Source organism: Dendrobates tinctorius, unplaced genomic scaffold (assembly GCF_039654945.1).
Source record: "Dendrobates tinctorius isolate UK_male_01 unplaced genomic scaffold, ASM3965494v1 ptg000250l, whole genome shotgun sequence".
Taxonomy (NCBI): domain Eukaryota; kingdom Metazoa; phylum Chordata; class Amphibia; order Anura; family Dendrobatidae; genus Dendrobates; species Dendrobates tinctorius.
In genome coordinates this window covers 6,547,993-6,575,389 of record NW_027361917.1, presented here as the reverse complement: position 1 = coordinate 6,575,389, position 27,397 = coordinate 6,547,993, and the positions used below count along the sequence as shown (strand labels likewise).

General features: G+C 46.7%; 1 protein-coding gene across 1 annotated transcript in view; it reads left to right on the top strand.

The window, feature by feature from the left end:
* Positions 1-766: 766 nt before the first annotated feature.
* The window catches only part of DTD1 (D-aminoacyl-tRNA deacylase 1), a 154,740-nt gene continuing 128,109 nt past the window's right edge, over positions 767-27,397 (top strand). Inside the window, 4 exon segments of the mRNA XM_073557432.1 lie at positions 767-793; positions 795-942; positions 18,074-18,164; positions 18,596-18,831. Of these exon segments, the coding sequence (XP_073413533.1) occupies positions 767-793; positions 795-942; positions 18,074-18,164; positions 18,596-18,831 (502 nt within the window).

Genomic DNA, 27,397 nt, shown 5'->3' with positions numbered 1-27,397 from the left:
CGAGGGAGGGCTCCCAGAAGAAGATGTGCTGTCTTCCTGGTGGCCACACTCATGCCTGTGGGTGGTGTTCCAGCTGCTGCCATTGCTGCTGCTGCTGCATCTATTGGGCGGCTGTTGAATAAAGAGAAACAAAGGGCCAATGAATATCTTGATATTCAATAGCCCTAGTTTGGAGGAATGGGGGATTTGATAATTACCGTCTCTCATCTGCTGCTGGACTCCCCTCCTCAGCATGTTCCATTTGCTGCTCCATTTGGGGTGGTGGTGGTGCTGATGGTGCTGCAGTGGTCTCCTGCCTTCTCCTGGTTGCTGTCTTGGGTGGCATGTTGGGTGTGGCTGTGGGTCCCACTGTCTTGCTTTTATATATGTCTTGTGGGCAGAGCTACTGAGCATGCTCAGACCAAAAAACCGGATCCGGCCGCCGGATCTGGCGCATTGCGGCGCTCATAGGCTTTCATTGTGTGAAAAAGCCGGACGCGCCGGATCCGGCGTGTCCGGCTTTTTCGCCGGAGACAAAAAACGTTACAGTAGCCGTTTTTTCCAGACGCCGGATCGCGACACATTGCCGGATCCGGCGAAAACCGGATGAAACGCATGGCCATCCGGCGCGATCCGGCGCAAATGCAAGTCAATAGGGGGGAAACCGGATCCGGCATTGCATTTCGCCGGATCCGGTTTCTGTCAAAAGCGCCGGATCGCGCCTGACGGCGAAAACCTGATTTGTGAAAGAGGCCTAACTCCCTGGCTGCTCCTCTCTGGACATACAATGCTAGGAGCCTGTTATTATCACTTGTAGCCACAAGAGGGCGCCAGAACACCGAGCTACTTGTAGGAAACGGAGGTGCTGCGAGCTGATAGCGCGAACCGACTGCTCCTTTCTACTCCCCAATCAAAGCACAATGAGAGCGGTAATCCAAAGGGTGACTAAGGCTAGTGTTACTGGTAAGTGCTGGCTACTAGCCCGCGGGTCAGGAACGCGGATGTGCTGTACACGAGGATGAGTTCTGTCACTCGTGTGTGATCATAGAGTCTCCTCCCAATGCAGTGCGGCAGGGAACTTCCTTCCTGTGAGCCGGCAGAGACATGGAGGCAGTGTCATGTGTGAGCTGGGGCAGATCTGTGCAGACATGGAGGCAGTGTCATGTGTCAGCTGGGGCAGATCTGTGCAGACATGGAGGCAGTGTCATGTGTGAGCTGGGGCAGATCTGTGCAGACATGGAGGCAGTGTCATGTGTCAGCTGGGGCAGATCTGTGCAGACATGGAGGCAGTGTCATGTGTCAGCTGGGGCAGATCTGTGCAGACATGGAGGCAGTGTCATGTGTCAGCTGGGGCAGATCTGTACAGACATGGAGGCAGTGTCATGTGTCAGCTGGGGCAGATCTGTGCAGGCATGGAGGCAGTGTCATGTGTCAGCTGGGGCAGATCTGTACAGACATGGAGGCAGTGTCATGTGTCAGCTGGGGCAGATCTGTGCAGACATGGAGGCAGTGTCATGTGTCAGCTGGGGCAGATCTGTGCAGGCATGGAGGCAGTGTCATGTGTCAGCTGGGGCAGATCTGTGCAGACATGGAGGCAGTGTCATGTGTCAGCTGGGGCAGATCTGTGCAGGCATGGAGGCAGTGTCATGTGTGAGCTGGGGCAGATCTGTGCAGACATGGAGGCAGTGTCATGTGTCAGCTGGGGCAGATCTGTGCAGGCATGGAGGCAGTGTCATGTGTCAGCTGGGGCAGATCTGTGCAGGCATGGAGGCAGTGTCATGTGTGAGCTGGGGCAGATCTGTGCAGACATGGAGGCAGTGTCATGTGTCAGCTGGGGCAGATCTGTGCAGGCATGGAGGCAGTGTCATGTGTCAGCTGGGGCAGATCTGTGCAGACATGGAGGCAGTGTCATGTGTCAGCTGGGGCAGATCTGTACAGACATGGAGGCAGTGTCATGTGTGAGCTGGGGCAGATCTGTGCAGACATGGAGGCAGTGTCATGTGTCAGCTGGGGCAGATCTGTGCAGACATGGAGGCAGTGTCATGTGTCAGCTGGGGCAGATCTGTGCAGGCATGGAGGCAGTGTCATGTGTCAGCTGGGGCAGATCTGTGCAGACATGGAGGCAGTGTCATGTGTCAGCTGGGGCAGATCTGTGCAGGCATGGAGGCAGTGTCATGTGTCAGCTGGGGCAGATCTGTGCAGACATGGAGGCAGTGTCATGTGTCAGCTGGGGCAGATCTGTGCAGACATGGAGGCAGTGTCATGTGTGAGCTGGGGCAGATCTGTGCAGACATGGAGGCAGTGTCATGTGTGAGCTGGGGCAGATCTGTGCAGACATGGAGGCAGTGTCATGTGTCAGCTGGGGCAGATCTGTGCAGACATGGAGGCAGTGTCATGTGTCAGCTGGGGCAGATCTGTACAGACATGGAGGCAGTGTCATGTGTGAGCTGGGGCAGATCTGTGCAGACATGGAGGCAGTGTCATGTGTCAGCTGGGGCAGATCTGTACAGACATGGAGGCAGTGTCATGTGTCAGCTGGGGCAGATCTGTACAGACATGGAGGCAGTGTCATGTGTGAGCTGGGGCAGATCTGTGCAGACATGGAGGCAGTGTCATGTGTGAGCTGGGGCAGATCTGTGCAGGCATGGAGGCAGTGTCATGTGTCAGCTGGGGCAGATCTGTACAGACATGGAGGCAGTGTCATGTGTCAGCTGGGGCAGATCTGTGCAGACATGGAGGCAGTGTCATGTGTCAGCTGGGGCAGATCTGTGCAGGCATGGAGGCAGTGTCATGTGTGAGCTGGGGCAGATCTGTGCAGACATGGAGGCAGTGTCATGTGTCAGCTGGGGCAGATCTGTGCAGGCATGGAGGCAGTGTCATGTGTGAGCTGGGGCAGATCTGTGCAGACATGGAGGCAGTGTCATGTGTGAGCTGGGGCAGATCTGTGCAGACATGGAGGCAGTGTCATGTGTGAGCTGGGGCAGATCTGTGCAGGCATGGAGGCAGTGTCATGTGTGAGCTGGGGCAGATCTGTGCAGACATGGAGGCAGTGTCATGTGTGAGCTGGGGCAGATCTGTGCAGACATGGAGGCAGTGTCATGTGTGAGCTGGGGCAGATCTGTACAGACATGGAGGCAGTGTCATGTGTGAGCTGGGGCAGATCTGTGCAGACATGGAGGCAGTGTCATGTGTGAGCTGGGGCAGATCTGTGCAGACATGGAGGCAGTGTCATGTGTGAGCTGGGGCAGATCTGTGCAGACATGGAGGCAGTGTCATGTGTGAGCTGGGGCAGATCTGTACAGACATGGAGGCAGTGTCATGTGTCAGCTGGGGCAGCTCTGTGCAGACATGGAGGCAGTGTCATGTGTCAGCTGGGGCAGATCTGTGCAGGCATGGAGGCAGTGTCATGTGTCAGCTGGGGCAGATCTGTGCAGGCATGGAGGCAGTGTCATGTGTCAGCTGGGGCAGATCTGTACAGACATGGAGGCAGTGTCATGTGTGAGCTGGGGCAGCTCTGTGCAGACATGGAGGCAGTGTCATGTGTGAGCTGGGGCAGATCTGTGCAGGCATGGAGGCAGTGTCATGTGTGAGCTGGGGCAGATCTGTGCAGGCATGGAGGCAGTGTCATGTGTGAGCTGGGGCAGATCTGTGCAGACATGGAGGCAGTGTCATGTGTGAGCTGGGTCAGATCTGTGCAGACATGGAGGCAGTGTCATGTGTGAGCTGGGGCAGATCTGTGCAGACATGGAGGCAGTGTCATGTGTCAGCTGGGGCAGATCTGTGCAGGCATGGAGGCAGTGTCATGTGTCAGCTGGGGCAGATCTGTACAGACATGGAGGCAGTGTCATGTGTCAGCTGGGGCAGCTCTGTGCAGACATGGAGGCAGTGTCATGTGTCAGCTGGGGCAGATCTGTGCAGGCATGGAGGCAGTGTCATGTGTGAGCTGGGGCAGATCTGTGCAGGCATGGAGGCAGTGTCATGTGTGAGCTGGGGCAGATCTGTGCAGACATGGAGGCAGTGTCATGTGTGAGCTGGGTCAGATCTGTGCAGACATGGAGGCAGTGTCATGTGTGAGCTGGGTCAGATCTGTGCAGACATGGAGGCAGTGTCATGTGTGAGCTGGGGCAGATCTGTGCAGACATGGAGGCAGTGTCATGTGTGAGCTGGGGCAGATCTGTACAGACATGGAGGCAGTGTCATGTGTCAGCTGGGGCAGATCTGTGCAGACATGGAGGCAGTGTCATGTGTCAGCTGGGGCAGATCTGTACAGACATGGAGGCAGTGTCATGTGTCAGCTGGGGCAGATCTGTGCAGGCATGGAGGCAGTGTCATGTGTCAGCTGGGGCAGATCTGTACAGACATGGAGGCAGTGTCATGTGTCAGCTGGGGCAGATCTGTGCAGACATGGAGGCAGTGTCATGTGTGAGCTGGGGCAGATCTGTGCAGACATGGAGGCAGTGTCATGTGTCAGCTGGGGCAGATCTGTGCAGGCATGGAGGCAGTGTCATGTGTCAGCTGGGGCAGATCTGTGCAGACATGGAGGCAGTGTCATGTGTGAGCTGGGGCAGATCTCTGCATACATGGAGGCAGTGTCATGTGTCAGCTGGGGCAGATCTGTGCAGACATGGAGGCAGTGTCATGTGTCAGCTGGGGCAGATCTGTACAGACATGGAGGCAGTGTCATGTGTCAGCTGGGGCAGATCTGTGCAGACATGGAGGCAGTGTCATGTGTCAGCTGGGGCAGATCTGTGCAGACATGGAGGCAGTGTCATGTGGCAGCTGGGGCAGATCTCTGCATACATGGAGGCAGTGTCATGTGTCAGCTGGGGCATATCTGTACAGACATGGAGGCAGTGTCATGTGTCAGCTGGGGTAGATCTGTACAGACATGGAGGCAGTGTCATGTGTCAGCTGGGGCAGATCTGTGCAGGCATGGAGGCAGTGTCATGTGTCAGCTGGGACAGATGTGTGCAGACATGGAGGCAGTGTCATGTGTCAGCTGGGGCAGATCTGTGCAGGCATGGAGGCAGTGTCATGTGTCAGCTGGGGCAGATGTGTGCAGACATGGAGGCAGTGTCATGTGTCAGCTGGGGCAGATCTGTGCAGGCATGGAGGCAGTGTCATGTGTGAGCTGGGGCAGATCTGTGCAGACATGGAGGCAGTGTCATGTGTGAGCTGGGGCAGATCTGTGCAGACATGGAGGCAGTGTCATGTGTGAGCTGGGGCAGATCTGTGCAGACATGGAGGCAGTGTCATGTGTGAGCTGGGGCAGATCTGTGCAGACATGGAGGCAGTGTCATGTGTGAGCTGGGGCAGATCTGTACAGACATGGAGGCAGTGTCATGTGTCAGCTGGGGCAGCTCTGTGCAGACATGGAGGCAGTGTCATGTGTGAGCTGGGGCAGATCTGTACAGACATGGAGGCAGTGTCATGTGTCAGCTGGGGCAGATCTGTGCAGGCATGGAGGCAGTGTCATGTGTCAGCTGGGGCAGATCTGTACAGACATGGAGGCAGTGTCATGTGTCAGCTGGGGCAGATCTGTGCAGACATGGAGGCAGTGTCATGTGTGAGCTGGGGCAGATCTGTGCAGACATGGAGGCAGTGTCATGTGTCAGCTGGGGCAGATCTGTGCAGGCATGGAGGCAGTGTCATGTGTCAGCTGGGGCAGATCTGTGCAGACATGGAGGCAGTGTCATGTGTGAGCTGGGGCAGATCTCTGCATACATGGAGGCAGTGTCATGTGTCAGCTGGGGCAGATCTGTGCAGACATGGAGGCAGTGTCATGTGTCAGCTGGGGCAGATCTGTACAGACATGGAGGCAGTGTCATGTGTCAGCTGGGGCAGATCTGTGCAGACATGGAGGCAGTGTCATGTGTCAGCTGGGGCAGATCTGTGCAGACATGGAGGCAGTGTCATGTGGCATCTGGGGCAGATCTCTGCATACATGGAGGCAGTGTCATGTGTCAGCTGGGGCAGATCTGTACAGACATGGAGGCAGTGTCATGTGTCAGCTGGGGTAGATCTGTACAGACATGGAGGCAGTGTCATGTGTCAGCTGGGGCAGATCTGTGCAGGCATGGAGGCAGTGTCATGTGTCAGCTGGGACAGATGTGTGCAGACATGGAGGCAGTGTCATGTGTCAGCTGGGGCAGATCTGTGCAGACATGGAGGCAGTGTCATGTGTCAGCTGGGGCAGATCTGTGCAGGCATGGAGGCAGTGTCATGTGTCAGCTGGGGCAGCTCTGTGCAGGCATGGAGGCAGTGTCATGTGTGAGCTGGGGCAGCTCTGTGCAGACATGGAGGCAGTGTCATGTGTCAGCTGGGGCAGCTCTGTGCAGACATGGAGGCAGTGTCATGTGTCAGCTGGGGCAGACACTCCCCATAGTCCTCCATATGGTATAATACACTCCCCATAGTCCTCCATGTGGTAGAATACACTCCCCATAGTCCTCTATATAGTATAATACACTCCACATAGTCCTCCATGTAGTACAATGCGCACCCCATAGTATAATGCACCCCATACTACTCCATACATTGAAATCCACTATTCAAAGTCCTCCATTTAGTACAATCACTCCCCATAGCATAATGCACCCATAGTTCATATCTTATAATGCATTCTTCATAATCCTCAATACAGTATAATGCAGTCCCTTTATATAACATATAGTATGATGCACTGCCCATAGTTGAGTGGATGATTTCTCTGTAGATTTCAAGTACAGAAGTTGGCTGTGGTCTGACAGGTGCGTTTGTGGGGAGACTATGAAGGCGCTGATATTTTCCAGGTTCATATCTGTAATGGCATAATCTACTACACTTCTCCCTACATGGGAGTTTAGTGTACACCTCCATAAGGAGTCTCCTTTGGTTCGTCCATTAAGAATATGAAGGTCTAAACTTCTATATATGTTCAGGAGCTTTTTACCACTTTTGTTGACTGTACTGTCATAGCTGTTTCTCTCTGTGACTATTGAGTCTTTGCCAGCATTCTCTGCTCCAAATATGTAGATGTTCCCATCCGTGGTCATGAAGTCGTTTTCTCTCCCTGTTCTTGCATTGAGGTCTCCAAAGATGAGAACTTTGCCCAGGCCCTGATAGTGGGCGGCTTCTCTTTGTAGGATCTCGAAGCAGTCTGGATTGAAGTACGGTGACTCTGGTGGTGGTATATAGGTGGCGCAGAGGTGGACATCAGACTGAGAGGTGAGGATGGAGCTGCTGATCCTGATCCATATGTGGCTGCCTCCTCTCTTCACCGGTTTGATGTACTTGTGGAGCTCCTCTTTATACCAGATCAGTATTCCTCTTGAGCTCCGGCCCTGTTTGATGTTTTTATTTTTCAGGGCAGGGACAGAGATTCGTTTTCGGCTCTGGTCCATGTTTCCTCGATAAGCGTATAATAAAGTCACGCCATACAGTATAATGCAGCCCCCATATAATACAGACCCCCATAGAATATAATGCAGTCCTACAGTATTATGGCTGCAACGTATTCGCTGAAATATTAAAAAAAAAAATACAATATTCATCTCTCCTCGTTTCTCCGCTGCTGCAGGCTCTACAGTGTCTCAGCAGCTACATTGCCCGGCAAACAGCATGGTACGAGTTGATATCGTGCACCCTCTGTGTCAGAAGCAGAAGGGAATGATGGGGGAGGGAGTGTCATCTGACGCTCTTCATATTGCTTTCAAATATATTGGCGTCTATAATGCCGATACAGTTGAATGCGACGGGGGGGCGCGGAGCTGGTGCCGGTCCCACCTGATTGATGCGCCCCACACTGGCTGCGTGGTGTGCTGCTATTAGCGAACAAAAGGGAGACTTGAGGGCACTACCGAAAATGTATATGGGGGACTGCTGACCACACACATAAACAATGGAAATAGAAAGCAAAACGAAGATGTGTGTACCAAAGGCGCGATCAACCCCAAAATCATAATTATACAATAATATCCAAAGATACTGAAAGAATGATAATAATAAAAATTTGTTTATTAGCATATGAAAAAACACACTCAAGTGACAAAAAATTCATTAAAAAGCCAAAAAATGACCATGAAAAGCACTCCAAAGACATAAAGATCCCATGGTGGGGATCTGTTGCTCACCTCCAAAGTGCTTGGCAAAAGTACACGAAATAGAAATGTATCATGCAATGTATAAATACATATAGAAAATGGGACCTGAATAAAGCATGTAAAAATCTCACTTTATAACATGACAAGGCATTGTGCACATGATATTAAAAAATATAGTACATATAAAACCTGGAGTCTAATTAGATGAATGAACATGAGAACTTAAGCCTCTATTATAACACCTAAGAGAATAAACCAGATGATGAATATCACACAATAGTTCTATATAACTATCTACTATAACTATCGCGTGAGTAATTTCTATGGATTTAACAGCATATAAAAGTCGCATCTTTGTGATTGGGATCCATCTCCATCTTCCCCTGAGGAAGCCACGCTACAGTGGCGATACGCGTGGGGTTTCCACCCAACCCCTGCTGGTACATCATGCGGGCATTCGGTCATGTGTTAGGACCTTGTTAGGATTCTCTTGCCCGGATTTGGGTTTTCTTTCATGCAGGCATTTTCTGCCTTATTTCCTGGAGATGTTTTTTGTCTTGCCATTTGTGGGATAGAGGTCTAATCTTTATGGCAATTCATATTGGTACAAGTTTATTTGTTATTTTAGCCTGTTAGTATAACGTATATTGAGAACTATTGTGTGATATTCATCATCTGGTTTATTCTCTTAGGTGTTATAATAGAGGCTTAAGTTCTCATGTTCATTCATCTAATTAGACTCCAGGTTTTATATGTACTATATTTTCTAATATCATGTGCACAATGCCTTGTCATGATATAAAGTGAGATTTTTACATGCTTTATTCAGGTCCCATTTTCTATATGTATTTATACATTGTATGATACATTTCTATTTCGTGTACTTTTGCCCAGCACTTTGGAGGAGGTGAGCAACAGATCCCCACCATGGGATCTTTTTGTCTTTGGAGTGTTTTTCATGGTCATTTTTTGGCTTTTTAATTGTTTTTATTGAATTTTTTTGTCACTTGAGTGTGTTTTTTCATATGCTAATAAACAAATTTATTATTATCATTCTTTCAGTATCTTTGGATATTATTTTATAATTTAGATTTTGGGGTTGATCGCACCTTTGGTACACACATCTTCTTTTTGCTTTCTGTGTGCCGCTATTAGCGGCACATTACTGGTTGGGGGCCCCTGGGAGATCGTGGGCCCTAGGCAGCTGCCTAGTCTACCAGCCCCTAACGCCGGCCCTGATCAGATCTATATAAGACCCAGGATGCTATGCTCAACACAGTGTACCATTGGAAACAGGCTGATCATGGAGAGGTGCTACTGAACTAGGACAGAGTTTTAGGCAGGGATTAGACCCCATTTATATTTTTTTCAACTGCAACGACAGCCCTTATTAGGGCTAATTTTAATCAATATTAATACTGCTATTAGCAGCAATTACGAACAGTTTGTGCAGAAGGGATAGTGTAACACAGGATAGGCTTATTTGCTCGTCCTTTCTGCTGCAACTCATACTAAAAGCCCTTCTCAGGTATAATAATAATCTTTGTTTATAATCCTGCAAATTGTTCTGAGCAGGGAAATATATGCCATTTATACTGCTCCAGTTGTGCATCAAAAGCATACAGAGTTGGTTAGTTAGCAATGGCATCGCTATATTACTCCTGCATTGTAACAAGTCCATCTGAGGTGTGCAAATTTTCCTGCAATCCTAACCCTGCAAAGTTTTCTCAACAAGGATATATCATAAATAATTTGAAATGGGCAAGGCGCGTGGTAAGGGAGGGGGAAGTGGACGTGAAACTGATGGTGAGCACAGAGGTCGAGACCGTGGGCAAGATGAAACTGTGCCTGCTGCGGGAGCTCAACAAACACATCATATCGACCTAGCTTCCTGTCCCACTTTGTAGGGGGGCGCAGAACACCACTCTTGAAGACAGCCAAGTGTGAAAAGGTTTTTGGATGGATTACAGATAATGCTTGCAGTCAGTTTGCCAGCACCACCCTGTCTTTAACATGGTCCAGTCTCAGTAGCAGTGATTCTGGAACACATATTTCTCATCCTGATTGTCCTTCCTCCCAACATGCTGAGTGCCTGTAGGCAAGTGATCCCACACTTGGAACTCTGAAGAGCTATTCACTCTTCCATTTATAGATTCTGGCCTCTTGTCCTGTCTGTTTCAAGCGGGACACGAGGAGATCATAGGTAGCAGTGCCCAAATATTTGAGCAGCAACGGTCACAAGAAGGCAAAATTGGGGAAAATGCAGTTACTGTCACAAGAGGTGGAATATGATGAGACACAATTGCCAACTACTGATATTAAGTCAGCAAGTCAGGAGGAGGGACCAGGGTGTGGTAGTGGAATCTGAGGTGGTGGACGATGAAGTCACTGACGAAACCTGGGAAGGTGACATGCAGAGCGAGGACAGCGGCGTAGCTGGGGAGGGATTCACAGCACCGCAACAGGCAGGAATAGGCAGTGGGGCGGCTAGAGGCACAAGGCGGGCAACTGTTCCGGAGAGCACCAACACGGTTGAAGTTGCCAGGCCAAGGGTTTGGTATTCACGAGTCTGGTTCTTTTTTAAAGACAGTCCAGTTAACCCAACAAAGGCCTTCTGACTGAGCTACTTGTGAAAGTATACAACTTTAGTTCTCATTTCCACAAGTCAGCTACAGCTGTCGCGCACCCTGGCATTGCTGCTGCAACATTTGCAACTACCAGCTCACTGACTGATGTGTGATGTCACCACGCTTTGGAACTCAACGTTACATATGTTGGCAAGGCTTTGTGAGCAGCAGAGGGCAATAGTTAAATACCAGTGAAAACATGCCCATCGGTATCCCAGTCAGCCTCTGCACATAACAGCTGATAAGTGGGCATGAATGTTTGACATCTATGCACGTCTCCAAAACTTTGAGGACTCGACCAAGATGCTGAGTGGCGATGATGCCTTAATCAGGAGGAGGGGAACAGGAGCTGGTCAGGGATAATTGCCTTATTAATTATAATCCTGTCCCAAGTATGTCATCCTCCTGGGAGATTTGTGGTTACATATTGTGAATCGCAGGTCTTCCATTTAGCCTGTGTGTTTTGTTCCTCATATTAAATGGAGTTTGTTTCCTTTGCCGCTTAAGAGGTTAACGACTCTTTGTATGCTGATGAGAGACATGCAGCTCCATCTCACAGCTGCTTCTGCTCATTTTCTCTCTCTATAAACCTGGCCAGACCTCATCCCTGCCTGTAAGGCTGAGTGCAGACGTACTTTTTGGCGCTGCGGATTTTTCCGCGCAGAATTGAAGAAATCCGCAGGTCAAATGACCTGCATTTTTCCTGCGGATTTCTTCCATTTTTAATGCGGTTTTCTTGCGGTTTTTGTGCGGTTTTCCACTGCGGTTTTCCCCCTTCGGATTTGGAGACAGGGGAGGTGGAAAACCGCACAAAAGAAGTAACATGCTGCGGATTTTGTACCACAGGAAAACCGCGCGGAAAAATCTGCAGCGTCTGCACAGCATTTTTTTTTTCATTGCTTTAAATGCTACTGTACATCACAATGCGGATATGCAACGTTTCTGCGCGTTAAAATCCGCTGCGGATCCGCTGGATATCTGCATCGTGAGCACACAGCCTAAAAGTTTATTTCCTGGCTTCCTTACCGAAGACAGTCATGGCATGACAAATCTTTGCTGCTGCAACCTAAAAAGAAAATATATCAAGGTAAAGAGACAGCGTGCCATTTTCAAAAATAGGTTTCAGCCAATGGCCAGAGCAGAGATGGGAGAAGGGAGCCAACCGAGATGAAAAATGTGGAATAAATTGTAACAACTCTGCCAGCCTCACTGTATGGCCTCCCATCCCCCACACACCAACTTACTCACTGCTCCAGGCCATTCTGTGACTTCTGTCTGTTGCCGGCTCCATGCTGTGTGTCTCTTGCTTCCTGCCTGCTCTCTGCATGCTTCTGGCTGTGTGCATAGGGGGGCGGTGTCATCACTCTGGTTCTTATGGAATCAATGTGCACCTGCCTAATATGCTCCCGGCCAATCACCAAGAGGCCTATAGTATTTAGGGCAGCTCCACCCGGTGGAAGCTGCCTGAGCAACGTCTTCACTCAGTGTCTTGCTAGTGAGTTGCCAGGTCCTGTCCTCTGTTTCACCTTCTCTGAAGGCTTGATTCCTAGCCTTGCTTTGTACCTGTCTGTCTGCCCTCCAGGAGGAAGAGTATCCTGGTCCTTGTGCAATTGTTCCTAGCCTTGTCTTGTACCTGTCTGTCCACCCTCCAGGAGGCAGAATATCCTGGTCTCTGTGCTATTGCTCCTGACCTTGTCTCTTGCCTGTCCTTGCTGCCCTCCAGGAGGCAAAATATCCTGGTCTCTGTTTCTTTGTTCCTGTACCTTGTCTCGTACCGTTACCTTGTCTGAACTTAGTCCTACTTCTGTCTCTGTCTCCTTGTCTGTGGCTCCTTTCCCTGCTGTGTCTTTCCTTGTGTCCTCTCCGTCTGCCTGTGCTCCGCACTCTTGCGGCTCTGCCTGTGCTCCGCACTCTTGTGGCTCTGCCTGCTCCATACTTTTGCGGCTCTGCCTATGCTCCACACTCTTGCAGCTCTGCCTGCTCCGTACTCTCGCATCTCTGCCTGTGCTCTGCATTCTTGTGGCTCTTCAGTGTGAACAGGTCCCAACCTGTTCCTTCATACCCATCTATATTTCCATCCTTCCCGTACCAGTACCTGCACCTCCTGTGTGAACAGGTCTCTATCCGTTCCATACACCACTCCTTCCTGTCCGTGTTCCTGTGCCTTCCCAGTCAGCCACCTCCTGCCAGTGTCTCAGCCATGCCCGCCTGCCTGTGTCTCAGCCGTGCCTGCCGTGCTCACCTGCCTTTCTGCCAGACGTGCCTGTCGCCAGCACCTGTCCTAGCATTCTGTTCCCCAGTGGGATCAGCAGCCACAAGTGGCACCTGGCAGCTACCTGCCGCACAAGCCTGACCTCAGGATCAGAGGCTCCAGAGAAGACCAAGGTAGCTTCATTAGTTATGCCCCTTCCAGGGTAGTCTGGTTTGTAGCACCGTGGGTCCACAACCCCCTCGCTCATGCCAACCTGCCAAGGCGCGAGCGTGACATAAATTGACGATAATAGTGAACCCCAGGAACAGTTGAATCGCTTTAAGCCCAGTTGGCCGAGGCCATTTGATGATAGAGGCCAACTTTTCAGGATCCATGTTCAGACCACTGGATGAGACAATGTAACCAAGAAGGGCAGTGAAGGTTGCTCGAAGACACACTTCTCAAATTTGGCATACAACCTGTTCTCCTGAGGTTTCTGCAGGACATGGCGAACGTTCCTCCGATGTGTGGCCAGTTTTGGCGGGTTGATAAAGATGTCATCCAGGTAGACAACAACACAAGAATATAGACTATCTCTAAAATATCATTCACAAACTCTTGGAAAACAGCAGGAGCGTTGCTGATCTCGAACGGCATAACCCGGTATTCATATTGGCCATCTTGGGTGTTGATGGCCATCTTCCACTCATCTCCCTGGCGTATGTGATTCAGGTTGTAGGCCCCTCTGAGATCCAATTTGGTGAAGATTTTGGTCCCTCTGAGATGGTCAAACAATACCGAAATAAGTGGCAACGGGTATCGGTTCTTGAATCTGGTTTAAACCCCTGTAGTCAATACATGGCCGTAGAGATCCATCCTTCCTGACGAAAAAGAAACCCACGCCCGCCGGGGAAGATGACTTCTGGATGAATCCTCTAGACAAGTTCTCCTTGATGTACTCTGACATGGATTGGTTCTTAGCCTGGGATAGAGGATAGATTTGACCCCGAGGAGGAAACATCCCTGGGAGCAGATCAATGAGGCAGTCATACGGCCTGTGGGGTGGCAAAGTCTCCGCTTCTTTCTTATCGAAGACGTTGGAAAATGACCAGTAGGAAGGTGATAGTCCCCGCAGGGTGGATGGTGTCACGTGACGGCCAACTGGACGGATGGAAGCGAGACATCCCTTGAAACAAGTCTCCCCAGGGCAGAATCTCGCCAGTCCTCCAACACAGGCTCGTGCGCTTGAAGCCAGGGTAAACTTAGAAGCAAGGGGTGCGACACACCAGGCAACACATGAAAGCAGATTTTCTCCGAGTGTGTCAAACCTACCCAAAGTTCCACAGGCTCACTCTGGAAACGAATGGGCTCAGTCAGGGCTCTGCCATCCACAAAGGTCACCAGTACAGGCTTCTGGAGGCGCCGGACAGGAATCTACTAACAATCCACCACGGCTTGTTGAATGAAATTCCCAGTGGACCCGGAATCCAGGTAACCAGACTCGGAAAAGCTGACTGTGCCGAAGGACAAGAACACAGACGTTAGCAGAGAATGAGAGGAACAATTTTCACCCAGGGAAGCCTCTCCTACCGACCCTAGGTTCTAGAGTTTCCCGGCCTCTCAGGACAGGAGCAGATCAAATGCTCAGAATTGCCACAGTTGAAACACCTCCCTCCGAGCGGCGCAACTCCTGGCGCTGCTTTGCCAAGTCCACCTGGTACACTTGCATAGGCTCTGGGGAAGAAGAGTTATGAGAAACAGTTGGCCTTTGGAAACTGGATGCCGAGCGAAAAGGTCTCTTCTCCCGCTTAGCCTCCCTGGAGTGCAGGAGACACAAGGTGCTACCTCCAGTTAGACCCCGGGTACGTGGAAGCTGACTCGACCGGACTGGCGGGCAGGCAGGTACTGCAAATAGCGGAGAACCAGGCAGGAGATGAGCGGCAGAAGCGGGTAGCAGATAGTTGCTGGCACAAAGAGATGCAGTAGGTGCTGGTGTAGTCCTGGAAGGCATGGGCAGACACGTAGAACACTGAGGAGACAAACCAATATTAGCGAGATGTAGCAGAGCATTAACACGCAGGTACAGGAACCTGAGAATTAGCAACAGGAAACACTTGTTGCTCAGGCACCTCCCTAAGGGCAGAGGTGCCTGAAATAGTAGAAGATAATCAGCCATTGGCTGAAACCTATTTTTGAAAATGGCACCCTGTCTCTTTGAGAGACTGGGAGTGGCGCGCCTGGAAACCTGCAGGACACGTGCAGCGTCCAGGAAGCAGGAGCAGGCGACACGGGACGGAAGCCCCAGGAGACCCGCGACCCTGCTGGGCACTGCGCTGAAGTGGGGGCCCCGAGGCAACAGATGAGAGTCGGGGAGCGGACTGGGATCGGGATGGAGGCGCTACACTATCTACTATATAAACTGGGTCCTTTCTAGCAGTCATTGTCAGAGAAGGCTTATGCTGCATGGCTGGAGGTTGTTGTTTATTAATGGGGAAGGCGTTTGGTGGATTTATATGTGACTGTTGCTAGGATTTGCATGTATGATAATTCCCTTTCTTCTCCTACTTTGGTTTAACCCCATCCTTCATTCCCCAATGCATTCCAGTGTTGTATGTGTGAGTATATTTGTATGTTTGGTATTTTTTGTTTCCATTGTTCGTATTACCTTGTTAGTTTGATTGGTGTATAACGGTACACTACTACTCTCCCCTTCTCTGGGTGGGGGAATGGTACAGAATAAGGGTGGATTCAGGAGGTAAGGCAATGTATGTGGCACCGGCGTCTTCACCATCATAAGTAATAGGAGGAGCAGGGCAAGCTAGGGCGCCCCCTAGCGTTAGGGACAGTGAAGAGTCCTTGGTCTCGGGACACCCAACAACAGGTAACATCTATTCTATTCCCAATTAATACCGCTGTTAGCTGCATTTAGTATAGGGCTTGGTGCTAGGTATCATCTGCTGGAAAGGAATGTTCATTCTAGTTACATCTCTTCCACACTCCATAACTTGATTGCTTTTTTCCATACACTCACTGACACATTCGTGTTTTTGACAGTGATCTGTACTGTAAATTTATCAAAGCAGGTAAAATTAACTGATTTATTGTGTCCATTCACATTTTCTCTGTAGCATCTGTATGTAAGAGGCAGTGGTGAGAGATTTTACGTTGCCGGAGCTGGAATTACCACTTCTGAACTCTCTAGTGCTTTGTTTCCATCTATTTCTTGGTGCTTCATGAAGTATGTTTGGGGTCATTGTCTTGCTAGAAGACCCATGACCTAGGATGCAAACCCAGGTTTCTGACACTGGGCAATACATTGCAACCCGAAATCCTTAGGGAAACTTCACATTTCAGGATGCCTTCGACACCGTCAAGGAACCCAGGTCCAGATGTAGCAAAACATCCTCAAAATATCTTTAAACCTCCACCATATTTAACTGTAACTACTGTGTTCTTTTATTTGTAGGCTTCATTCCATTTACAGTAAACAGTAGAATGATGTGCTTTACTAAAAAGCTCTATCTTGTTCTCATCTGTCCACAAGATCCCTGCTGGCCCTCTAAAAACAGTGGAGGCAGCCTGCTGGTCCTCCAAGTTTCAAACTTTACAGAATTAACAAGAAAAATAAAATTTGCCCACCTCAGATATATTTCTGTTGCAGGCTACTGGCCTTCCAAAAATGCTTGTAGAGGGCCGGCTGCTAGCCCACTAATATTAGAGTGAGGGCTGCCTGATGACCCTCTGACAATAGTGAGTTCCACCTGCTAGCCCTCTAACAATAGTGAGGGCTGCCTGATGGCCCTGAAAAAAAAAACTTTGAGACTTTCAGAGTCCCTCCTTCATAAATTAAACAGGATTTGTCTGATCACGTCTCACACACCACATGGCCAGATAAGGTAGTAAAATGTTAAAATTACGTTTCTTAGTGAATGTTTTTTTTCACCATTGAAAGCAATGGAAACATACAAACATAGCCCAAGGAGGGGAAGAGCATTTTTTGTCTTATTTATTTTGCCTTTTATACAAGTTGTTATCCTGGAACGAATGTTTCTTAACATGTATTTTACTAGAAAAAAATGTTATCTTCGGTTTTGTATGTTTAATTGTCAGTCCGTAAAATGTCGTAATAGTCTGCCAACATTGTTTATTTTAATGACTATATTAAAAGTTATATTTTAACCCACTATTCTCACTTTATGCTATATTTCAACATTGTCCCCAGTGGCGACCTAGGATTCCGAGATGCTTCCAGGGGTCTTACACATACTGTTCCCATGTTGTTTGCATGTTTAATTAAAACAAATGCAGTTTGAAGAAAAGGCGTTCTGCAGATTTTCCAATCCTCAGCATATCAATTCTGTTGTGGCTTTTCCCTGTGAATTATACTCTATGTAAAAAAGCTTGCTGCACTTGATATAGACATTTACAAAATATCTAGGATCACACAGTATACTGACCCCTTAGTAGTCCCCAAACTGATGGCCCTAACACTATATAATGGCTCTCACACTGTACAAAGACCCCCATATTAGCTCCTACACTGCATGATGGCCACCTCACTGTAATACCCAAAACTGTATGATGGTCCCCTAAATAGCCTCCACTTCGAATAATGCACCCCACAGTTCTCCATTTAGTATAATTCACTCCTCATAGGCCTATATATAGTATAGTGCACTCACCATAGGCCTCTAAATAATCCACTCCCCATAGGCCTATATACAGTATAATGCACTCCTTATAGGCCTCTATATAGTATAATGCATTCTTCATAGGCCTCTATATAGTATAATGCACTCCTCATAAAAAAAATGAAAAAAAATTCACCTCTCCTCCGCTTCTCCGAGCTCCGCACATCTCGGCACACTCAGGCGCGTTAGTGACGTCAGATGCAGAGGGGGTGTGATTGGAGAAGGAGCGTGACAAATTCTGCCATTTGTATGTATATTGTTTTCTTGATTATTTATTAAATTTAATTATTTTATATACTCCAGTTTATCCCTTTCTCTCTTACTATTATGATGATATTCCATACACTTACCAATTCTTTGTAGCAGTCGTTGGGGAGGCCCTTGCAGATACTAATGCTGCCATTCAACAGCTCTGAGTAATATATCAATAGATGGGTGAAATAGTTCACTTTAATTCTTGTAACCACAGACCATATGTATAATATCTTTTCTTCTTTTATTTAGTTGGAGAAGAACAGATAAGCTTCATTGGACGTGGTATCTGCGTATTGCTGGGAATTTCTGTGGAAGACACACAGAAGGATATTGATTACATGTAAGTATATTTTGTTATTGTATCTCTCTGCTCATTGTTCTTTTTCTTATAGAGATCAGGTGAGAATTACCGAGAGATTTAGCCGCACATTGGAAAAGTGGAGCCGCTGGCCATACTGTAGAATTAAATTCTGGATCTAATTACTCAGAGACCCTGTTTAAAATGGGGGAAAAAAAAAGTTTCCGGATTGGTTGCAAGCAGTATGTAGACTTTTTCAGTACTTTGGTACAGACTTTAAAGTAACATTTAGCTGTCAGAAAACCATTGCGACATGCTTCTTTTTAAATCCTTGCTCTTTTCAAATGCTGGTTAATAATTGCGTATTCATGCAGGGGCATTGTGATGCAGTGAAAATTTAATTCCGTTAGTAATAAATAAATTGCTTTTTTTTAACACTGCAAATGAAATGCTATTTTTTTTTTTCCATCCAGGATCAGGAAGATTCTCAACCTCCGAATATTCGAGGATGACAGCGGTAAACACTGGTCTAAAAGTGTCATGGACAAGCAGTATGAAGTGCTGTGTGTCAGCCAGTTTACCCTACAGTGCATCTTAAAGGGGAACAAGCCAGACTATCACATGGCCATGCCTTCTGAACAAGCCGAACCCTTTTACAATGACTTCCTGCAGCAAATGAGGAAAGCCTACAAACCAGAGCTCATCAAAGGTACAAATTCATGACTAGTGATTTACACCGTTTTGAGCTTAGTTGTGGGGATTTGGAAAACCTGTGCAAGAAAAATTAATGGAGACCTATCCGATTACCTGTTATGGCTGACTGACTTTCCCTCTTGGGTCCCTAAGAATATGTGGGAATGGGGGGAGTAAGTACCCAAACTGAATGATAATATATATATGATATATAGTCATACACCAGCGTCTTGCAAGGTTCCTGGGGTATCTTATCATATTCCTCATTGGCAATAGCCTCCAGCTGACTAATATTAATAGTGGGTTGCCCTGGAATCGGAGGTCCTGCTGAAGGTCCCCGATGGCTGCCCTCTCTGCACTCCTGTGAAGATCAGCCACAGGCGTACTTCACGTAAGACGATCATTTTACATTTGTACTTCAATACTGTGTAATTGCAGTATATAGAAAAAGTAGTCAAAAGATTGCAGCTTCAAGGGCATTTAAAAAATTACTGTTTTTAAAAATATGAATAAAAATATAAATAGTGAGTCACTCCTCCCCTTATTTTCCTACTTTAAAAATAAATAATAAAAATAAATAACCATTTTTTAGTGCATTATATGGAAAAATGAATGGTGTCATTCAACTACAACTACAACTCGTATGATAAAAAAGCAAGTCCTCTTATGGCTTTATCCAAGGAAAAATATAAAAATGGCTCTTGAAAGAGAGGGATGAGTAAATGAAAGAGCAATTAAGAGGCATTTTTTGTTTAATTTGGAGAAAGAACGCACTTGTAAATCTTGCTAATAAACCTAATTTACAGCAATGCTGAATCATTTTGATTGCAACTATACGTGCTCCCAATAATCCAAAGGATACTTCCACAAGCTGAAATCAGCAACAACTGTTTTTTTTTTTTTTTTTTTTATACTTTATCTTGGTACTCAGTGGGAAATTCCTGCACCATATTTTCCATACCGCAACAGCTTTTATGTTGTATGGAAAATTTGACTAATTAAAGCCATTCTGGTACGTTTTTGTTTAACCCTTTCCTGACATATGTTGTATATATACGTCATAAGTTGTGTCCCTGACATGGATGCAGGCTCTAACCCTGAGCCCGTACATGACAGCTAATTAAATCAGCTGTCTTGTATCTTTTTTTTTTCTCTTTTTTAAATTGTAATTTTATTTAAAAGATTTTTATGTTTTACAATATATAGACTTGAAAAGAAAAAGAAAAAGACTTATATACCATCAGATTACAATGAAAACAGATTAAACTGGATACACAATAGATGTGCAGTAATTTATGATAAAGTTCAAATTATTTATATATTTAACATTCTGAAAGGGAGTGAAAACGTACAAGACTGACAATAGACATGAGGGGAAAGGATAAGTATAGGTATTGGAGAATGAAGAGGAAGGGAAAATGAATGACCCAGTTAACATGTCCTGTGTCTTTAACAGCCGCGGGTGTATCGGCGCTCCACCCACAGTTGTTCACCAGTTAAATCCCGCTATCAATCGGACATCGGGATTTAACACATTCCAGCCGTAAGAGTGTCATCAGTCCCACCCATCAGCGATCCTTTCCGTGATCGGGGGGCGCTGATGAGCTGTCATGACAGCTGGGGTTCTGCAGAATACCCCCATGCCTGTTATTAAATGGCCAGTGTTTATAGGCTTGTGGCTGGCTTTTATAGGAGACTGTCATTTTTTTTATACATATCTTCTGCCTGTTATTCTGTAGCTAACTATGTACTGTAATACGTAGAGGCTGTAGAAACCAAGCGGTTCCACATTTATAATGAAAGTCTATGGCAAAAATACCATCCAAATTTTTTATAACTTTTAACCTGTTTGGCTACATGCCAGATTTAGGAAGGCACTGCTGTGACCTTCCGTAATAGCCCTTTGGAGGACAGCTTGAAGATGGCAAGAGTTGCTGGAACAAAATTGTATCTGGGGCTTTAGCTCGCAATGCCGCTGTGAAGTCCTCCGTGTCTGACATTGACTTTTATTCTATTTATTATAATTTTTTTTTTTTTCCTCACAAATTCCAAAGTCTGCTAAAACTAGCAAAACTGCTCGATGTACTCCACAGTTTTTGTCGAACATTTCTGCATTAGTTGAACATTGTGAGCTGGCCTCATTTCTCAGAGATGCCCTGGGCCTGATCTGATACCAGAAACCTGAACTGTTTATAGTTTACTCGAACAGAATGTGTCTTCACAATTGACATAATTCTTCCCCCGATTCGTTAGATAGCATGTGAACCACTGAGGAGAGTAAAATCAGGCCTGACAGCCATCACCAGATGGACAGCATAGCCATGTGCCGATGCTGCGGCCGTAATATGCTATTCATATGCTCATTATTTTCTAGGTTATGTTTGTGGCATAGCTTTCCATGTGCTGTAAAAATAGACACCCATTTTATATCTGTAAATGTAGACCTCTGGGGATATCCCGGTGTGTTATTTGCTTTCTATAAATGTAAAATGCCTCAGGAAATGTCCTAAATACCAGTAATGCCTGAGACCGTGATAGTCAAAGTATGATAGTCTAAGTGGATGAATACTGAAAATATGATAGTATGAATCTACTTTCTGTCTATAAAAAGCAGATACTGTAGTCATTAAGGCAGTGGTTTAATTTAGAAATGTGGCCATTTTACAGTATAATTACAGTGAATATGATTTATTTACTGAAACCAGAGTATTCCGTCATGGGTTGGTAGCCACGGTGGCTAAAAGTAACCAGACTTTATCCTTAAAATTTGTAGAGAGCTTCCACCAAGGGCAGAGTGCATAAGGGAGAGTCCAACGGTGTCGTAACACTAGATTTTTCAGCTTTATGCTCCATCAATTAAAAGAGTTTTCTTCATAAATAAGCGATTTGTCAAAGTTCTGGTAAATGCAAGGAATTTTGAAAAATTTGCCTCTTAATAAAATTCTTTCTCAAAAATGAAGCGATTTTTAATTCTGTAGGATAGAGTTCATTGCCAAGGTTACTGGCCACCTCAGGGGTGGCCGATGTCCTTGACAAGGAACACGGGCTTGTGAGGCTGGATTCTCACCGCCTCGATGTCTCTGTGCTTCTCTCATGCTGTAGAGGCAAAGCTGCCCCTGCTAGGAGCCTGGCAGAGAGCACTGTTGGGACCAGCAAACTGTCAATCTTCAGGAGTGCATCACCCCCTTATCCTGAAGATAGGAATATTAGACCACCCCTTTAATAAATGACATGCCATCAACGTAAGAATTTGAGCCACTAATATCAATATGAATTCTTTTAGCAAAATAAATATGGATCACACACTAGATCCCTAGTCAGACAGGACCCCCTAAATATAGACATAAACAGATTACTTGTGCTTTCCTAAGTTGACCAGACCCCTAAAGAATAGCCCCCATTCCAGGCATCCCAAAAGGTACACTTAACAGACAACTCTACACCCCCCCCCCGTATCACCTTGCACAAACTCCACACCTGTCCCCCCCACTCCCTTTTAAAAGCCTCCAGATCATCCCCCCATGTTGTAGCAGACTACAGACCAGATTCCTGAAAATATAGATCTTAAACTAGACACCACATTCAAAATCACCCTAATTTCCAGATCTCAGATCAGATTCCCCTTTTTTACAGACCTCTGAATAGATCCCCTGTTAACAGCACTTGCACTACTAGAATCCTTTGTTTACAGAACCTAAATCCGACTTCCCCTCCACCATCTACAGACCCAGGATTGCACATATACTCTCCAAAACATTCCTTCACAGATCTCAGTTCAGACATTCAGAGGTGGCGGGGGGGGATTTAAAAAAAAAACAAAAAAAAAAAACTGACAGGGAAACCAACCCTATAAAAGAACAGAAGCTTTACTAGCCATGAAATTCTGTGCCAGTGCTGCTTCTTTGACAGTCTTTGCTAGTGCGAAAGAGATGACATTCTGGGAACCATTCACTAGATCCTGCAGCCGATCAGTGGCTCCAGTGGTCAGGTGACTGGTGGTTGGGACATCAATGATTCCGGTCTTTCGGAGACTGTTGACTTTTCTTTGTCAAATTAAAAAAAAAAAACAAAAACCTTTAAGACTTGAAGATGGGACCCAGTCCATCAGTCAGCACCAGTAATTAGCTTAGACCTCTAAGGTCTTTTCACAGGTGGAAATCTTGGCAGTGAGTAGATATGCTGAAGCTGCGATAGCACAAAGGGACATCTGATCCACTGTCCGCTGTTGCGTCCTTGACCTGCTCAGTCTGGGCCAGGACTTCCAACTGCTACCAGGTCTTGGCGGTCACTCTGCATTGCATGTCTATGATATCAGGATGTGGGACGCTGTTAGCGTGGGTGGTCAGGAGCCGAAATCTCCAGGAGTGGACCCTCTGGACTGTGGCACCGAGGGGCCCGGGCGAGCTGCCAGGTGGAACCGACCCCTATACAGGGACCGTTAGGAGCAGGCCCAGGGGTTCGAGTACCACGGTAGCTGGTACTGAGAGGGGTGGCTAAGAATGGACTGGAGTAGGAGTGTAAGACTGAAGCGTAGACTGTAAGGCTGGAATATGGAGAGGTGGCTAGAGCGGAACACAGGAGACTGGACTGGAGTAGGACTGTAGGAGTGTGGATAGCTGGATGGAGCAGGAACACCGAAGGCAGGACTGGAGTAGAATGGAACAGGAACGCTGGTGCAGGACTGGAGTAGGATGGAACTGGGACACAGGAACAGGAACACAGGAACAGGACTGGAGTAGGAAGGAACAGGTACGCTGGAGCAGGACTGGAGTATACTGCAGGGAACACGGGAGACAGGGCTGCGAAGCTGCTGCAGAAAACACCGCGGACGGAACCGAGAGGCTGCAGAGAGCACAGGAGGAAGCAGGGCCCAGTGTGCAAGGTAACACAACGATCAGGCGCCTCCCTCATGGGGAAGCGGCCTGATATAGCCCCGTCTGGTCTGCCATTGGTCCGAAGGTGCTTCCGGGTCAGGGCACAGCCGGAGCACAAGAAGCAGCAGGGAGGCGCGGCCTATGGCGCATGCGCATTGCATGCAGGGATGGCGTCGGCCGCGAGCCCGTCAGAGGTGACCGCCGTGGCCGTCGGGTGGAGAGAGGTTGCGGCGTGGGAGCGGAGGTCGGTTGAGTATGACGGAGCGGTGTAACAGACGCACAGTAATCTTCAGGGGGTGGTCGCAGTTGGAAGTCCTTGGTACAGTGAACAGGCTGGGAGGAGCAGTGCGCGATGGGGGAAAGAAGAGGCAGCTGCCACAGCTATACTGTTCTAGTATAATTAAATTCTGCTACTGTTTAGGCCATCATTTTTGGCATAAACACCTTGAAATTTTGCAAAATGTTTGTGGAACTAAAAGTTGCTCAGAATTTCTCTGGCTTTTGTTGTTTGTTTGCCAGATCAGGATTTTGCAAAGTCCACCAATCAAATTACTGAAAATTCTGCCACTTTAGTAAATTACGAGTAAAAGTTTGTATAGGTAAAGCCACAAATGTACTCCAGTCCCAGACTAGAGTATCATTACTGGCCGAGGCGAACAACTGTTGTAAGATGCACTTAATTAATTTATTAATGAATTAAGCACATCTCAGTCCAGTAGTCCCTTCATTAAGACTGGTGTGCAAAAAGGGGGCTCAAAAGTTGAAACATAGCCACCATGCAAAAACGAGGGTGGAGCAAAAGTTGTGTATTAATGTACATTACTATGTAGGAATGACAGTACATTGACCTCACAGGTTTTCAGCATTTATAGTGTGCTAATATATGCAAACCTTCTCCCCTACTAAGTTTTGATTTCCATAATCAGAACTTGGAGGATGAATTTTAACAGGTTGTAATGTAGTTAGAACATACAGATCCTTCAGAGTAGACGTGTTTAGTTATATAGATGTATAAAAATAAAAAATATACATGTACTGTAACTTTCCAATATGTCATGTACATTGGGTGCAGATGTAGAGAGTGGGCTCAGGAGGTTAGGCTGCACTCTACACGGTGGGTGCCGGCTGTGCTGTGAGCTGGCACCTGCCTCTTGCTGCTGTTTAACCAATTAAATGCCGCTGTCATTTTTTGATGGTGACAATTAAGTGAATCGATTGCAGAATGTGACCATTCTAGCTCCCATCACCACATCCCACCCTGCAGAGTGGGATGCTGATAGTTGTCATTGGAGCCAGGTGCCTATTGGAGGCCCACATCCCTGCCATCTTTGTGCTTCCATTAAGCCTAACCAAATAATGGATTGTTATTTCTTTTATATACTACAATACTGCAGCATATAGAACAAGCAATCAAGTAATTGTAGGTTCAAGTCCCCTAGGGGGTCTAAAAAAAAAGGAAGAAAAAAAGGTTTTTTTTTTGTAATGTTAAAATTTGAAACTTTTACTGAAAATGCTATTTATTTGCAGATCTAAGTTTGATCTGCAGGTAAATAGCATTTAAACCTGGCTTAGTTGAGCAGCGGCTACAGGGAGAAAATGAAATTTTATTCTCTCTGTAACCTCTCGCTTCCACTCACTGAGGCGGTAGTGGAAGTCCCCTCTCACTAAATGTTCAAGATTTGTAGGGATGAGGAGATGCTTTGGACAGTGTAAGGGCATGAATCATGCCCAGACAGGCGTGATTAGAGCTGGTGAGACCAGATTAGTCACGGTGAGTAGGCAGCCAAATGGACTCGCCATAATTTATTTGCATACGACATGAGGCACTATAAAACTTTTTTTTTTTTTTTTTGAGACATAACATTTCTATAGGTCGTAAAGCAATTTATTTGAATGCAGAAATGCATCTCTAAATAGTTATTGTGGCATTTTACAATCGTTAGGGGACCAGAAAGGTTCCTTTATAAAGTTCTAACTGCGGTTATAGAGTGAGAAGGAATGGGGGGCATAGGACTGATGATCAAGTTAATAATGGGGGTTTCATGATATAGCCCCCTCACCAGTGATCAGAGATGTATCACCTGTCTTGTGAATAGATCATAAATGGCCATTATGGGAAATCTTTATTTCAGAACTAGGTTTTTTTTTTGCCCTCCTTTTGGGGAGTTGTGTCAATAGTGCGTAGAGAGACAAGCTTTGCAGAATGTACATTTCTTGCTCCACCTAATATACCTGTTGTCACTCTCTTTTATGAAAATCTATCAAAAATCCAAACTGCCGGAGGGGTGGGAAAATTTAAAAGGTGGCATTATCATTGCAGACGTAAAAGCCTGGCAAACAGCTGTCAGGTAGCTATCTAGAAAGCCCAAACCGGTGGACGAGCTGTCCTCCTGTACTATTGCTCATACTGGAGTTATTGGTACCTTGACTGGAAGTCTTCTATACAAGAGACGCTGTGGTCCGAGAATATATGTTCACAGAGGGACAGGAGTCCACTGTGGGATCCACCGGATCCTGGTTTGCCAGTCTGAGGCTGCTAATGCAAGTGACCAAATTGTAGCCTAATCTCATGACAGTTTATGACCTGATAATTTCTATCCAATATTTAGCAATGAGACTCACACCGTAAGAGATATTTCAGTTGACGTCTGTGATAACCTGCTCCATCATTTAGATTTAGCCTGCAAGAGAAACATTGTATTATTTGCCACGGGAACATCTTGTCTTTTGGATTTATCTAGTGTCTCACTGATTGCAATTTTCCCCGGGATTACTGTATTTCTGCTCTTGACGCACTTGAGTTTAATTTTTGTAACCGGCGTTTCTATTCCTACAGCCAATTCCTGTTGATTGCTGATGAGAAGGTTTTGTAATGGCTGGATGGCGACATTTGATTAGTAAAGAACATTTTTATGCTGAAAATAAAATACCGCATTAAGTTAGGTGCTGCTCGGAAACCTAAAATGAACCAACGATATGAACATTTAATAATCATTTTTGTTATATAATTGCAGAATAGAGATGAAAGTAAATGGTCAGTGCACTGTCAGACAATTTGATGTCATTTGATGAAAGAGGTTGTCTGTGACAAAGTGATTTTCAGATTGTCTATCACTTAAAGGGTTTGTGTGGTACTTTAACATTATGGTAAATCAAAAATTCCAGCTCACCAGAGAAGGCATCTTGAACATCGGAGCATGGAGCCGCCGTGTCAGGGCGCTTGAACTGAAGAAATGAAGGGATTGTCCAGCTCCACGATGTAGTGAAAATAAACTATTCTTTTATTCACTTCAATTCATATGGTACAGACGAGGTAAAATGCCAGCATAGTACAAAGGTTGCTTGCGTTATCAACGCTTTTCTGGTGACTGCGCACCCTTAGTCATGATATCATGGGTTATGGCTTGTTCACGATCATTGTTAAAAAAGGCCAGGTGATGCAAATTTCCCAGCTTTATAAAAACCCAGCCTCCTCTAACCTTGTGCCAAAAAAACAGAAGCCCTGAGCTCTTTTAAAGCAGATGCCTAGCACTCTGAAAATGAAAATGGTGGAGGCCCACAAAGCAGGAGAAGGCTATAAGAAGATAGGAATTCTGAAATGGCAGTTAAAAGGAACAGTAGAGGTCTAAATAAGGTCTGGCTGGGAGAAAAAGTGAAATTTCAGTGTGCGCTTCTCGTAGGATTGCTAAAAAGGTGAATCAGAACCCC